At 34.3% G+C, this 13584-nt stretch overlaps 3 protein-coding genes across 4 annotated transcripts; all 3 read left to right on the top strand.

Moving 5' to 3' along the window:
* Window positions 1–6277: 6277 nt before the first annotated feature.
* LOC145070320 (uncharacterized) lies at window positions 6278–9081 on the top strand. Its single transcript, XM_079017259.1, has 2 exons — window positions 6278–7966; window positions 8056–9081. The coding sequence occupies exons 1-2, from the start codon at window positions 6520–6522 to the stop codon at window positions 9072–9074; spliced, it is 2466 nt and encodes an 821-aa protein (XP_078873385.1). The 5' UTR covers window positions 6278–6519; the 3' UTR covers window positions 9075–9081.
* Window positions 9082–9844: 763 nt separating this feature from the next.
* LOC145067724 (uncharacterized) lies at window positions 9845–10557 on the top strand. Its single transcript, XM_079014795.1, has 2 exons — window positions 9845–10431; window positions 10494–10557. The coding sequence occupies exons 1-2, from the start codon at window positions 9845–9847 to the stop codon at window positions 10555–10557; spliced, it is 651 nt and encodes a 216-aa protein (XP_078870921.1).
* Window positions 10558–11052: 495 nt separating this feature from the next.
* LOC145070321 (uncharacterized) lies at window positions 11053–13305 on the top strand. 2 transcript variants are annotated; one of them, XM_079017260.1, is made up of 10 exons: window positions 11053–11183; window positions 11267–11537; window positions 11602–11686; window positions 11772–11905; window positions 12009–12090; window positions 12162–12252; window positions 12331–12485; window positions 12571–12688; window positions 12836–13010; window positions 13089–13283. In XM_079017260.1, the coding sequence occupies exons 1-10, from the start codon at window positions 11061–11063 to the stop codon at window positions 13136–13138; spliced, it is 1284 nt and encodes a 427-aa protein (XP_078873386.1). In that variant the 5' UTR covers window positions 11053–11060; the 3' UTR covers window positions 13139–13283. The 2 variants fall into 2 exon arrangements, with proteins under 2 accessions (XP_078873386.1, XP_078873387.1); XM_079017261.1 differs by lacking the exon at window positions 12836–13010 and having other exon boundaries at window positions 13089–13305.
* The last annotated feature ends 279 nt before the right edge of the window (window positions 13306–13584 follow it).

Raw genomic sequence — 13584 nt, 5'->3', positions numbered from 1 at the left:
CGTAAATCGGGGTTTCAGCCCCTATAAATAGAAGATGAGGGTTGCGGATCTTTTTTTTGCTAATTTTCACTTCTCTCCCCTTTTTCTTTCTTCTTCTTGGCAATTTATACCCCCGAAGCCCCGGTATCATTCCCGAGACCCGAAGCAAGCCCCGAAGATCCCGAGAATTAAAGTTTTCGAGTCGAAACTCTGCCCACGAGAGGCCCAGTTTTCAAGGAAGTATCCCGGTTTCACCGAAGAATTCTACATTTATAGCCGTAATGTTGTCCGATCATCATATTATCAAGTGAGTGTGTAGTTACTTTCTTCTAACACATAAATACGAAGTATTTGCTATGAAATACGTGCTATGTGTTTATATATTGTTTGTTTATTTGTGATGGGTGGAATGAATGTTTTATATAGGTTTTTAAATGAGTTAACCAGTATATTTATTTTATATCTACAAATATGTTGGGTAGAACATGGGTAATGGAATAGTTGGTGTATGATGAGAGATGGTATGAGTAAACCCTGGCGACTATGCGACGTAGTGTCTATTGTGTAAACCCTGGCGACTATGCGATGTAGTGCCTATTGTGTAAACCCGAGCGACTATGAGACGTAGTATCTATTGTGTAAACCCTGGTGACTATGAGACGTAGTGCCTATTGTGTAAACCTTGGTGACTATGGAGTTAGAGTCTGTTAAGTAAACCTTGGTGACTATGGACTTAGTGCCTGTTAAGTGAACCTTGGTGACTATGGAGTTAGCGCCTGATAGCTATGGATTTAGTACCTGATAGATAAACTTTGGCAGCAATGGACGTTGTGTCAATTCCTTAGGTCAATCCTTAGGAACAAATGAAGGAAGGATAGTCGATTCTTAGGGTAAAACCTTAAAAATAAAGAAGATAATGGGGATGGGTAGTTGGGTTGATTTTTTGATGATTGAATATAATAAATATATTATTGTAGGTTGAAAACCCTATATGCTCACCAGGCTCCTAAGCCTGACCCACTCAATTTTCTTTGCATTACAGGTAATGGCACAAGAGTATAAGTTGGTGGACTTGACGAGAGATTTTGGATAATAGACCAGTAGTTGTAAATAACTGTTGTAAGGTCTATTTTGTTCTGTTTATGCTTTTGGTCTGTATTGAACATGACATCCCGAGATTTTGTTATATAATGAAAATACATTTCTTTAAAGAAATGCTTTGATAAAATCTTATCATATTTTGTTTTGGGAACAAATTCCGCAAATGTTTTTTTGTAAAAGATTACTCTAATTTTAAAAACAAATCATAAACAAAACGGTCTTTTATGGCCGTGAAATTGGGGATGTCACAGCTTCCAAGTTGTTATGCAATAAATTGAGAACTCTCAGAACTCATATGCAAAGCCAACTTTTAACTGAAATGGGCACAGGAATATGTCAACACGGTAGGTTATAAACCTCACGTCGTGTCCTAGTGATAAACTACAGGTTTTATTCTTGATTAGATATTGAAGCTTTCAGAATCTTTAGACTCCCACTGTCCTCTTGACATATAAGACTATCTTGCCAAATATTCAAGAGATAGTGCGGATTCTTTATCAAGACAAACACTTCACACAATTGGCCTAAGTTGGTCTTTGTTTTATCCAAAACATCACAACTTACCAGTTTCAAATGTACAATAGTAGGACACTTTTACTCTTACATTTGACAAGTGTTTGAAACCTTTCTTTAAGATATGTCACTCAACTTACAGTCTTGGAGTATGACTCGAAGTATGACTCATCTTATTGATTTAACCATTCCAACAATTCAAGATTCCTCTTCTTAGTCATAAGAATGCACTAAGATTTCCTTAGAGGACTAATTGTGATATGATTTCTAAATCATTAAGAAGATCACAAAACCTGATACTAAAGTACTATCCCATCTTTTCAGATTTGAGAAACTATTATCCTTCTGCCTAATTTGATTCTTCTCAATACTTAAACTTGTAAGTATAACCATATTTATTAGGCTTTAGTAAATCATGATGAATAGTCTTATGAATCTTTTGTGGTGGACTTGACCAGTGCACAAGAATGTGTACTCGATCCCTTAGTCCTTCACTTGACTCACATATACATGTGAACAAAGAATTAGTCTTAATTTTCCAAAAATGAAAATTATCATTCATCATACTATATAACTTGTATGATTCTAAGTTTCTATCCAACTGAAACCTTGGGTGATGAGAATCTTTATTTATTTGGTGAATTTAGACACTACCACAAAAGCAAGAATCAAATTCATATTTCCAATATTGCCATCAATGGAATCATATAAGCAACAATTTTTCACAAATGCCATTGTAAGGATACTTAGAATAAATAAAATCAAAATTTTCATTTTATTTTAAAACTGTGGAAAAACTTATCCTTACAGTGCAAAAGCATATGAAACACTTGTTATCTATTCCTAAGCAATATATCATAACTCCTGAGAAACAACTCAAAATTCTGATCACCAAACCATGCGATCGAAATCCATCTTCACGATCAGATTCAGCATATACTTTCTTTAAGTTTCTTTACTTTTCTTTGATTCCTCAAACATCAACATGTGACCCAGTCACATCATGTAATAAGAATCTCATGGATTTTACCTGAAGTAGAGTCAAACTTCTTGATTTGATCAACCTTATGATCTTTCAGGTAAATAGACAGCTTTTCAATCAATGCCCCTTCCTTTTGGCAAGAGAAACATATGGACTCTTTGGGAATGGTACATGGGACTATCACAGACTTGCCTTTCTCTTTACCATTTGGTCAACCGAGTTAACTATGGTCAATCCCTTTCCTTGGGAAGAGAAGGCTTTTCTAGATATCCAATGTTTCCATTGTCAATGTCCATGGTAGTTTGGGAAGTTGACCTTCTTAATTAAATTTGCTTTACCAAAGCTCCAAATCATTGTTGATTCAGCAACACCAAGCAAATAGATAAGATCATTAAGGGTCATGTCATAGTCTATTTCATAGTAGTCCCAAAGGAACTCACTATGTGACTTAAAAAGTGATTGAACATCCAACTTTCTTAATACTTTGACACCCAACTATCCCGGCTTGTCAATATGTGACTTCATCTCCAAGATGCGATCACACATAGACCTTGCTTTCCAATAGGGCTTGAGTGACCTTGAACTTGTGGGTTAGGGAGAACAATTGGAAGAGGTGGAGGAAGTGAAGTTCCAAGAGATTTGGGAAGATCATAGATGTCTGAACTAGACATCTTTTGGGAGATATTCAAGATAGTTGATATAAAGTCTTTAAAATAACACCCAATATGAAATATTAAGGCTAGGACCCAACACAATATTTTATAACTTGGAAGAGGGATGCCGTAATCCAAGCTATAGAATATTTGAAGGTAGGTGAATGACGATTCACCAATTTCCACCATGAAAATGAAATAATTTAATTAGGTTTTACTTGGATTTGAAACTCCTAGATTTTTTGAGATTTATTGAACTGTTCAATGGCATGTTTCAATCTCGAGTGTGCCCTTCAGGTTTTGCGACTAGAATGTTGAGGATCACAAAACAAGGTGTGAAGTAACCATGCAAATTACTTGGTACCCTTAATATTTACCTTACCCGTTGCCTACCTTGTTAAGTCCAGCAAGTGTGCTGGTTAACCACACATGCTCCACTAACCGACTTAAGCAAAGTGCAAAGTGTAATTTCATGGCTTTACGCATTCCTTATGCTCCATGGGTTTTAACCTCCATGGAGTATCCATGGATCACCACATAGGTTAAACCCTACATAAGGAATCTTGGATCATAAGCCAACATATATAAGAATGAATGATTTACATAATCAATCCCCATATATTTAATTAGTCTCTTTTGATCACTAAATTAAGTCCAAATTTATTCTTGATCAATACTAATTAAATAACATGATTTCATATTGATATATTAGAACTTATAATATATTAATATGTCACAGATGTCCTCTTCTCACAAATGGTCTATCCAATTGTTCTGATGCCATGCAACCTAAATGGAACATGCTGAGTCGGGTCACGTACATACCAATTATAGTTATGGACTTATACATTAATCCAGCAAGTATGTCATTTCTGTTTCTCATAATAGTAAGTTTGTATTGACTCATGAATGAACTGACTCTTGTAAGTTTCATTGTACTAGAAATAGTGAGTAGTAAACCTCTAAATTATACCTATTATAGTTTACTATTAATGTTGTTTGAATGACTGAGTATGTTTGTACACCATTGTTACCCAAAGGTGTTGAACTGATGTAAGAACTTTTATATCTATACAGATATACATCATATATAACTAAGACTCAAACGACATTCAGACAAATAACTGGATACCCTAAGTCCAGAACCAAACAAGGAACAGGAAATAAAGTGAGTTATCAATCCAAAGTCCTTTCAACCTTACTTATATAACTATATCTATATAGACATGATTTTGAATATATATATATATATATATATATATATATATAAGTTTAAAAGAGTTTAAATAAACAATTTAACATATAAAAGAGTTTTAACCATTTGAATGGTAACAGATGACTTGACGTCAGTTAATAAAATGTTTTGAAGAGTTTATTTGATGAAACAGTTTGAAGTATAAGAAAATCCACTTGTTCGATAGTTATTAATCACATGTGATTGATATAACAACTATAATGTTATCAACTTGTATTCCACCCCCCCCCCCCCATAAAAGAATTTAAAATCATTTAACATGAAAGTTAAGGGGTATGAACTCACCTGTAGTGAGTAATACGAAAGTAAGATCGATTGTAGGATGCTAAGTGTCAAGTGAAGACTCGAGCACAAACGGATTCTAATAAGCATATAATGACACATATATGGATATAATTAGTGTATAAGCAACTAATCATCAAAGGAACCCACCTTAGGGACTAGGAAACACTTATATGGAAGTGTTACAATCACAAAGGATTGCATCTAAGGGGTTTACGGCCACAAAATGGAGTTTACGACCATTATGTTTACAGCCCAAGGGAGTATACGACCCTAGAGTGTACGGTCAAGGAGTTTACGGTCGTAAACTCATGGGAGGACTTACAAACGAGGTGTTTTATGGTCCTATCAAACATTCTACAAGTGCTATCGATTCTAGTCTCAACTATAAGGGAGTTTAAGGGCCAAAACATCCAACAACACAAGAGTTTACGGCCATGCAAGGGTTTGCGGCCGTAAACCCTTGATGTTCATGTATCTTATGATAATCTAAGGCTAGAATCAAGAGTTTAACAAGTCTAACTAGGAGATAGAAGATATACTCACGTTTTTGAAGCTTGGGAGGGGGTTCACGGTCCAAGAACTAGTGGTATATTATGTACTAATTTATTTTGAATATTTTTACTTACCAAAATTTCCAAGTAAACTCGCATTAAAATATGAATTATGTACTAATTTATTTGATTACAACTTGAAAAGTTTAACTCTTGAAGCTTTGGCAACATTTTAGTTACTTCAGTGGTATATTTGTGAACTTTTGTGGACAAGTTATTTTCCTATAGTTTTGCTGATCTTTAAAAACCACAAGATAAACTTGATAGAAAGCTTGTGTAGCGGCTATTCGGTGATTGAATATGAGCCTTAAAATGTGATTTTATGGTTGATTTTAATTTTTGTGCAGGTCAAAAGACAAACGTCAGATAGGAAACCAATAGACTTCCTCAGTTAATTATAGTTATTTTATTTGGTTGAATCATGTTTCTCCTCTTTTGATTTTGTTTTATAAAATACTACATTAATATGCATTACACATTCAAATATATTTTATTAACAATATCTTGACCATGTTTAATATATTTACTCTTTTACATGCTTATTAAAAAAATGTTAAAAGCCTTGGCAAGTTAATATAACCTCTTTTGACTTATTTTACAATTTTATTGTTTTTCATTTTCTAATAATAAAAAATTGGATTAAAATAAAAATAAAATATAAACCACGTTTTAAAACTATAAATACTAGAGTATTTAAAATATATAATAAAAAATAGTACAAGACACTATGCTATTTCCATATTTTTAAAGGAATATGATACAATGCTACTTAATTATATATACACTTAAAAGTGGGGAGCCTTGTCTACAGTATTTTTTTGGGTTTTTCTAATTTGGCCACTTTATTTCCATCATGTTGCCTTCCTTTGACTCAAAGTCTTTGACTAAAAGTTACGTTGCTTTATTAGCCGACCTTATTTATTTTCCCTTTTACTCATCTTTTGCTCCAGGCTAATTTTTACCACTTTATTTCCATCATATTCCCTTGCTTTGACTGAAACTTATGTTTCTTTTTCTTTTTCTTCCTTGAATATATTAGCCGACCTTCTTTCTTTTCCTTTTTCCTCATCTTTTGCTCCAGGTAATTTGCTTCTGCTTCTCCTTTTTCTGGTTTTTGCTATTTCGTTTGTTAGGGTTTTTGTTTGCTTCCCTTCACTGCGGTTCATTATCTTTTGTTGTTTCTTTTGTTTCTTCATTGATATGCGTAAGGCTCAGAAGCGTAGGATTATTGAGCCTGGGGAGTGCTCTGTGTCTGTTACTCCTGTTATGCGTATAAGTAAACGGTCTCGACTTATTTCTTCTAGTGGTCTTCCTACATACTATGACTGTGGCGATTGTGTTTGTGTTTGTGAATTTTGTGGAGCTCTTTTCTGGTATATGGAAAGACTAAGAAATCGTTATGAAACCAATCATCCTAAGTATAATCACTGTTGTAAGGGGGGTTCTGTTGTTTTGCCTCTTCCGTTAACGCCTCCTTTTGAAATTTCTAAACTTTATGAAGATATTCACTTTTTTACTGATATAAGAGGTTATAATAGTATGTTTTCCATGACGTCTTTTGGGGCTGTTGTTGATAAGGAAATTAATAATGGTCGCGGCCCTTATGTTTTTAAGGTTTCAGGTCAAGTTTATCACTGGATAGGGTCTTTATGTCCTGATGATTCTAAAGGTCCAAGATTTTTGCAGTTGTATGTTGTTGATACTGCTAATGAGGTTTCTAATCGATTAAAGGCCTTTCATGATCCTGGTAAGAAAGATTTGGATGCTGGTATTGTGCGTGTTCTGATGGAATCCCTTTCTAATCACAATGAATATGTTAAGACATTTAAAACAGCTAAGGAAATGGCTGAGGTTATGAATCTGGACTGTTATGCAGTTCGTTTGTATAATAACATTCCTGATCGTAGATACGGTTCACCAGCTCCTGGCACTTTAGGTTGTATTGTTAATGGTGATGATAGTAATTCAGCCAACTATGATATTATTGTTCACTCTAAATCTGGTCGTCCTCAACGAGTGAGTAAACTACATCCCAGTTATATGCCATTACAATATCCTTTGTTGTTTCCGTTTGGTGAGGACGGCTGGTGTCCACGTTTGAAATTACGGGGTGATGCAGCTGCGCGTATTAGAAACCTAACAGTAAACATGTATTATAGTTATCAGATTCATGGGCGTCAGGATATATACTCTCTTATCCTTAACTCGGGACGGCTTTTCCAGCAGTACCTGGTTGATGCTTACACCTGTATTGAAGCAGATCGTTTACAGTTTATTTTGAATAACCAGGAACATTTAAGGTCTGACTATCTATCTGGTCTTTATGATGCTCTGTCTAAAGGGGATAGAGAGAATAAATTTGTTGGTAAACGGGTTTTCTTACCTGCATCGTTTATTGGTGGCCCCCGTTATATGTATAGTCATTATCAGGATGCATTGTCGATATGTAGAGTATATGGAAATCCACAATACTTTATTACATTTACATGTAATGTAAAGTGGCCGGAAATAACACGGTATATGGAAACTTATAGTCAACGTGATGTTCATAGTAGAGCTGATGTGATAGCTAGAGTTTTTGAAATGAAAGTCAAGGCGTTCATTTCATTTCTTAAAGAGGACAAAACTTTTGGCGAAGTTGAAGCACGTAAGTGTTTATTTGTTTTTTTTTTTTTTTTACTTCTATTTTGTGTTTATGATTTTTAATTGTTAATATATATTTTTTATATATTTCAGATTTGTATACTATAGAATTTCAAAAAAGAGGTTTACCGCATTGCCACACGCTTTTATGGGTATCTAAATCAGATATTATTCGGCAGCCTGCTGACATTGATAACTTTATAAGTGCAGAACTTCCAGATCCTGTCTTGGAAGTGTCCCTCTATCAAACGGTAACGACGTGTATGATTCATGGCCCATGTGGTCCACTGAATTATAAGGCTCCTTGTATGAAGGATGGGAAATGTAGTAAGCACTTTCCTAAACCTTTTCATGATGCTACAAGTTTTGATAAAGAAGGGTACGCACACTACAAAAGGAACTCAAATACACATCACATAATGCAAAGTGGCACTATCATTGATAATGGATATTTAGTACCATACAACAAGAGATTGTGTAGTCGGTTTAATGCACACATAAATGTTGAGTATTGTGGATGGAATATGATGATCAAATATCTATTTAAATATATTTCTAAAGCAGTTGAACGTGTTAGGTTCGTTGTTCAGAAAAGTGAGGTAACTGTTACTGGTACTTCTGATTCACAAGTCGCACTTGTAGATGAGGTTCACAATTTCTTGGATGCACGTTACATTTGCCCACATGAAGCTGCATGGAGAATATTAAACTTTTTCATTCATCGACGGCATCCCCCTGTCATGACATTGCCTGTTCACTTACTAAATATGCAACATGTGGTATTCAAAGAAAGTGGTAGAGTAGAGGATGTTCTTCGTATTCTTCATTTTGCTAAGACACCACTACTTGGATGGTTTGATAATAATATAACAGATCCAAAGGGTCGTGATCTTACTTATATTGACTACCCCAACAGATATACATGGGATCCTCAATTCAAAAAATGGGAAGAAAGAGTTTTGGAATCTTCAAAAACTATAGGTAGACTTGTATTTGTACATCCATCTTCAGGAGAGTTATTCTATTTTCGTATGTTGCTCTGTCATCAAATGGGATGTCAGTCTTATGAAGATGTTCGTACAGTCTCTGGTCATCTTCATCCAACTTTTTGAAGTGCATGTAATGCATTAGGTTTGATAGGTGAAGACATGGAATGGTTAACGGCTTTTGTAGAGGCTTCATTATGGGCTACTTCTTCACAATTACGTTCTCTTTTCTGCCATTTGCTGCTGTTTTGTGAAGTAAGTAATCCACAACTACTTTGGGAAAATGCATGGCGCAAAATGATGGACGACTACATGTTGAAATTAAAAATTGACTTCCCAGATAAAGTGTATCACATAGCTGATGATGTTGTACAACAACAGCTGCTTTTTGAGTTAGAGAACATGCTCAGGTCTTCAACACCTTCAAAATCATTAGGTGATTTCCATTTACCCATGCCAAATCCAGCTGCTGTTGCTATCCTACAGAACCGTCTTTTGTTAGAAGAATCAAGTTATGACAAGGAATCTTTGCATCAACAACATTCACAAATGGTTTTACAACTGAATGAAGATCAAATGTATGTTTATAAAACTGTTGTAGAATCTGAACAAAATAAAAAGCAGGTGTTACTTTTTGTGTATGGTCATGGTGGGATAGGGAAAACATTTTTGTGGACTACCTTACTTGCATATTTCCGGTCTATTGGGAAAATTGTACTTGTGGTTGCTGCTTCTAGGATTGCGTCCCTTCTTTTACCTTCCGGAAGAACTGCGCATTCAAGGTTTAATATCCCCATTGACCTGGCTGAAAAAACCTCCTGTAACATAAAAAAAAAAGAACAATACTTGCAGATCTACTAAAACATACATCACTCATTATATGGGATGAAGCACCTATGAATGATCGACGCTGTTTTGAATATCTTGATCGCTCTCTTAGAGATGTTCTGGATTGTGAAAACCGGCCTTTTGGTGGTATTTCTGTCCTCCTTGGTGGAGACTTCCGTCAGACCCTTCCAGTTTCCCCAAAAAGTACTCGGACTCACATCATTGCATTAACTCTTCCAAATTCGTATCTGTGGTCGTGTTTTAAGATTTGTAAATTGCATCAGAACATGCGTTTAACAGCTTCTGAAACTGATGTAACTAACGGCTTATCTATATCCGCTTTTGCAGAATGGTTACTTAATATTGGAAATGGGACTTTAGGAATTCCCGCTACAGATGATCCACATAGTACAAGCTGGGTACAAATACCAGATTCACTTTTGATACCTCAAGATAGTGACCCTTTAAAAACATTAATACTCTTTGTATATGGAAATGATCTGCTGCACAATCCATCACCATCGGATTTATCTGTAAGAGCTATTGTCTGTCCCACAAATGAGACTGCGGATGCCTTAAATACAAGAGTTCTAGAAATGATGACGACCCAAGAAAGGGTTTATAAAAGTACAGACACTATGCAACCAAATGGAAAGTATACATTAGAGTTGGAAGGTTTATATCCAACTGAATATCTAAACCAGTTAACATTTGCAGGGATCCCGGCTCACGCCCTCAGGCTGAAAGTAAAAGCTCCTGTAATGTTATTAAGAAACATTAACCAAAGGGAAGGTTTGTGTAATGGTACACGGTTAATTGTTTCACAACTACTTCCAACTGTAGTAGAAGCAATAATAATAACAGGAACATGCATTGGCAAGCGTGTATACATACCCCGCATAAAATTCATTCATAAACCTCCTGACTTACCATTTGCCTTTGAACGCAAACAGTTCCCCATTAAAATTTGTTACGCGATGACGATAAATAAAAGTCAGGGTCAGTCATTAAAGAAAATTGGTATTTATTTGCCACAACCTGTATTCACACATGGTCAACTGTACGTTGCATTATCAAGAGCAACATCTCCCTGTTCACTAAAAATTCTGATAAACAATGATGAAAATACATGCCAAAATCAAACAAAAAACGTTGTATTTAAAGAATTTTTATCCAGAGTTAACAATAATGAGGTTCATAACATCATTACTAATTATTATTTGTGTATTATAATTATTTTATATAATAAACAGCTAATGGTTTGTTGTTTTATTTGACAGCATTATGACTAACATATCTGACTTAAAGTATGCATGCGAAGGAGGTCCATTACAGGTACGGATCTTGCGAAAATGGAAATCAGACTACCGTCGGTATGAAACATGGTATCTTGCTGTAGACAAATATGTGAGTACACACAAATTCACATAAAAACAATACATTAAAATTAATTACTGTTACTAAGATGTACCGACATTTTAATGTGTTAGGGAGATGCAATACAGATTTTGGGACAAAGAAGCAACCAAGGATACATTGAATTAGTTCTTCATATCCACAACTGCTATACAATATCAGAATATACATGTCCCTATTTAGCAGAGTATCAGAAAATTCTAGAAAATGAAATCTATATTGATGTTGGCCTTGCGTCTGTAATTGTTCCCTTTCCTGACACTATTACAATCCCTACAACCTGGTTTCGATTTGTTTCTAAAACTGATCTGATTGACCTAGGTGAAAACCCTGCATATTATCCAGGTATGTATAAAAAAAGATGTTATATTAATATAGACGTTATTTGTAAATTTATTTTAAACAACAGATTTCATTGGTGTGCTAAAAAAAATCAGAAATTGCACAAAGGCTGATAGAGAGGAATTCGTTCTTGTAGTTCTTGCAGATGAAAGGTACATAATATATACTTATACATCATTAATCGTTTTTTAAATTATTTTTACTGGTTCTAATGGTTCCCTTATACATAAAACTCAGTGGTGATGAAATAGCAATCAGTTTATGGAAAGAATGTATTAATGTTCCTGAAAAATTCAAACGTGAACAGTTGGCACCTCCTCCTGCAACAACCATTGTTGCAGTTACAAATATAAAGACTTCAATAATTGCTGGTAACAATAACCAAACAGTATTTGCAGTTTAATAACAATTATATAAAATAATTACATTATCCTCTTTAAAACTATTGACATACATTGTTCACACATTTTACAGGAACTCTAAGATTTGGATCATCACCTGCCACACACGTCTATGTTAATCCACCAATACAGGAGACAACACTTTTAATCGACAGGTCCATTATGGTTATTAAATTTTTTTTACTAAATGTTAATAAAAAAATTTAATTCCAAAATCTGACTGTAGGTTTACTGGTCCTACACCACCAACTCTGACACTCTCCGGACCACTGATAACAGTGCATGAATTGATTAATAAAAATCATAACGACCTACTGGTAGGTTATATACTTAAATAACAACTTCCTAACACATGATTAACGCGGTTATAACACTATGATGATCTAAAACCGTAGGATAAAACATTCTGTGTAAAAGGCGTGTTGTCAAAAATCACATTCAAAGATTACTGGTTCCAAGTATTGTGCCCAACATGCAAGGATCCAATTTTCAGGAAAGGCAACTACTGGTTTTGTAGTACTCATGGAAAAACAGAGTTGCCTACTTTCCTGTAAGTATGATTATATTAAAAGAATTATAATGACTAAACAACCAATCTGCATTCACTCTTACTAATATAGCTTACCTCTATACAGGTACAAAATAGTTATAGATCTAACGGATCCAACAGGCTCCATATCTGCCCTAATGACTGATGCCTCAGCCCGAAAACTAATTGGCAGTCCACCGGAAAAAATAATAACCGATGACCATGTAAGTGATAGAAAGTTCTTGCCACCAATGATCATGAATCACAGAGACACATCAAAAATTATGTGAATTCAAATGTTAAGAGGATCTACCACCAATAACATCCGTTTTATAATTGTTGATGTACATGAAATTACCACACCAAATAAGACACTTACACCAGTTACACCAACACAAATTTTGGCACCTACAAACACAGCAACACCAGTCAGTCCAATACAGCTTCCACAATCTTCAAATGTTGAGATCAATCCTAACCTCGAAACAACTTCCACAACCTCCGAAACACCACATGCAGCAAGAAAACTATCATATGACACTACTGGTACTTACATATACATTCTATTCACATATCAAAATAAAATAAAAAAAGGCAACTAACTTTCCTTTTATTCATATACAGCTGAATCTGCACCAAAAAAACAACAAAAGCGAGGATGTAGAGTGCAGTAAACAGCAACGTAATCTAACGATCATTCCAACTTTTTTTTGTTTGTTATTTGCACTCTAGTACAATAGAAATAGTAATACATATTTTGTATGAAAACAGTAACAAAAAAAAAACACAGATAAAATCTTTTGTGCTATATTATTAGTATATGATGAGAATAGCACTTATATAAAATGCATTACTATAAAAAAAAATTACTGTCTCTGTAAATTTAAGTATTATAATAAAATGGTCATACATATATTATATTAAAATAGGTTATTCTTTTTTATTTATTTTTCATTAGTAAAATGCAATAATACGGAACTAATAACAAAAAACCATGACTAAAATGTTTTCTCCTATATTAGTATATCATGATGATAATTAATAAGACTTATATAAGATACAATAATATTATACAATATTAAAATAAGTTAACAGTTGTTGAACCTATAAATTATATACA

Source organism: Lactuca serriola, chromosome 8 (assembly GCF_051521515.1).
Source record: "Lactuca serriola cultivar US96UC23 chromosome 8, Lser_US96UC23_V15, whole genome shotgun sequence".
Lineage (NCBI taxonomy): Eukaryota > Viridiplantae > Streptophyta > Magnoliopsida > Asterales > Asteraceae > Lactuca > Lactuca serriola.
The sequence above is the reverse complement of the archived record's forward strand: the minus strand, read 5'-3'. Positions and strand labels throughout refer to the sequence as shown.

Bases quoted from the DNA above. Each gene is read 5' to 3' on its own strand.
- LOC145070320 (XM_079017259.1), top strand. From the start codon at position 6,520: ATGCGTAAGGCTCAGAAGCGTAGGATTATTGAGCCTGGGGAGTGCTCT. The intron at 7,967-8,055 runs GTAAGTGTTTAT...TATATATTTCAG, and splicing joins TTTTGGCGAAGTTGAAGCAC to ATTTGTATACTATAGAATTT.
- LOC145067724 (XM_079014795.1), top strand. From the start codon at position 9,845: ATGAATGATCGACGCTGTTTTGAATATCTTGATCGCTCTCTTAGAGAT. The intron at 10,432-10,493 runs GTATACATTAGA...TAACATTTGCAG, and splicing joins ACTATGCAACCAAATGGAAA to GGATCCCGGCTCACGCCCTC.
- LOC145070321 (XM_079017260.1), top strand. From the start codon at position 11,061: ATGACTAACATATCTGACTTAAAGTATGCATGCGAAGGAGGTCCATTA. The intron at 11,906-12,008 runs GTAACAATAACC...CACATTTTACAG, and splicing joins AAAGACTTCAATAATTGCTG to GAACTCTAAGATTTGGATCA. The intron at 12,253-12,330 runs GTAGGTTATATA...CTAAAACCGTAG, and splicing joins AAAATCATAACGACCTACTG to GATAAAACATTCTGTGTAAA.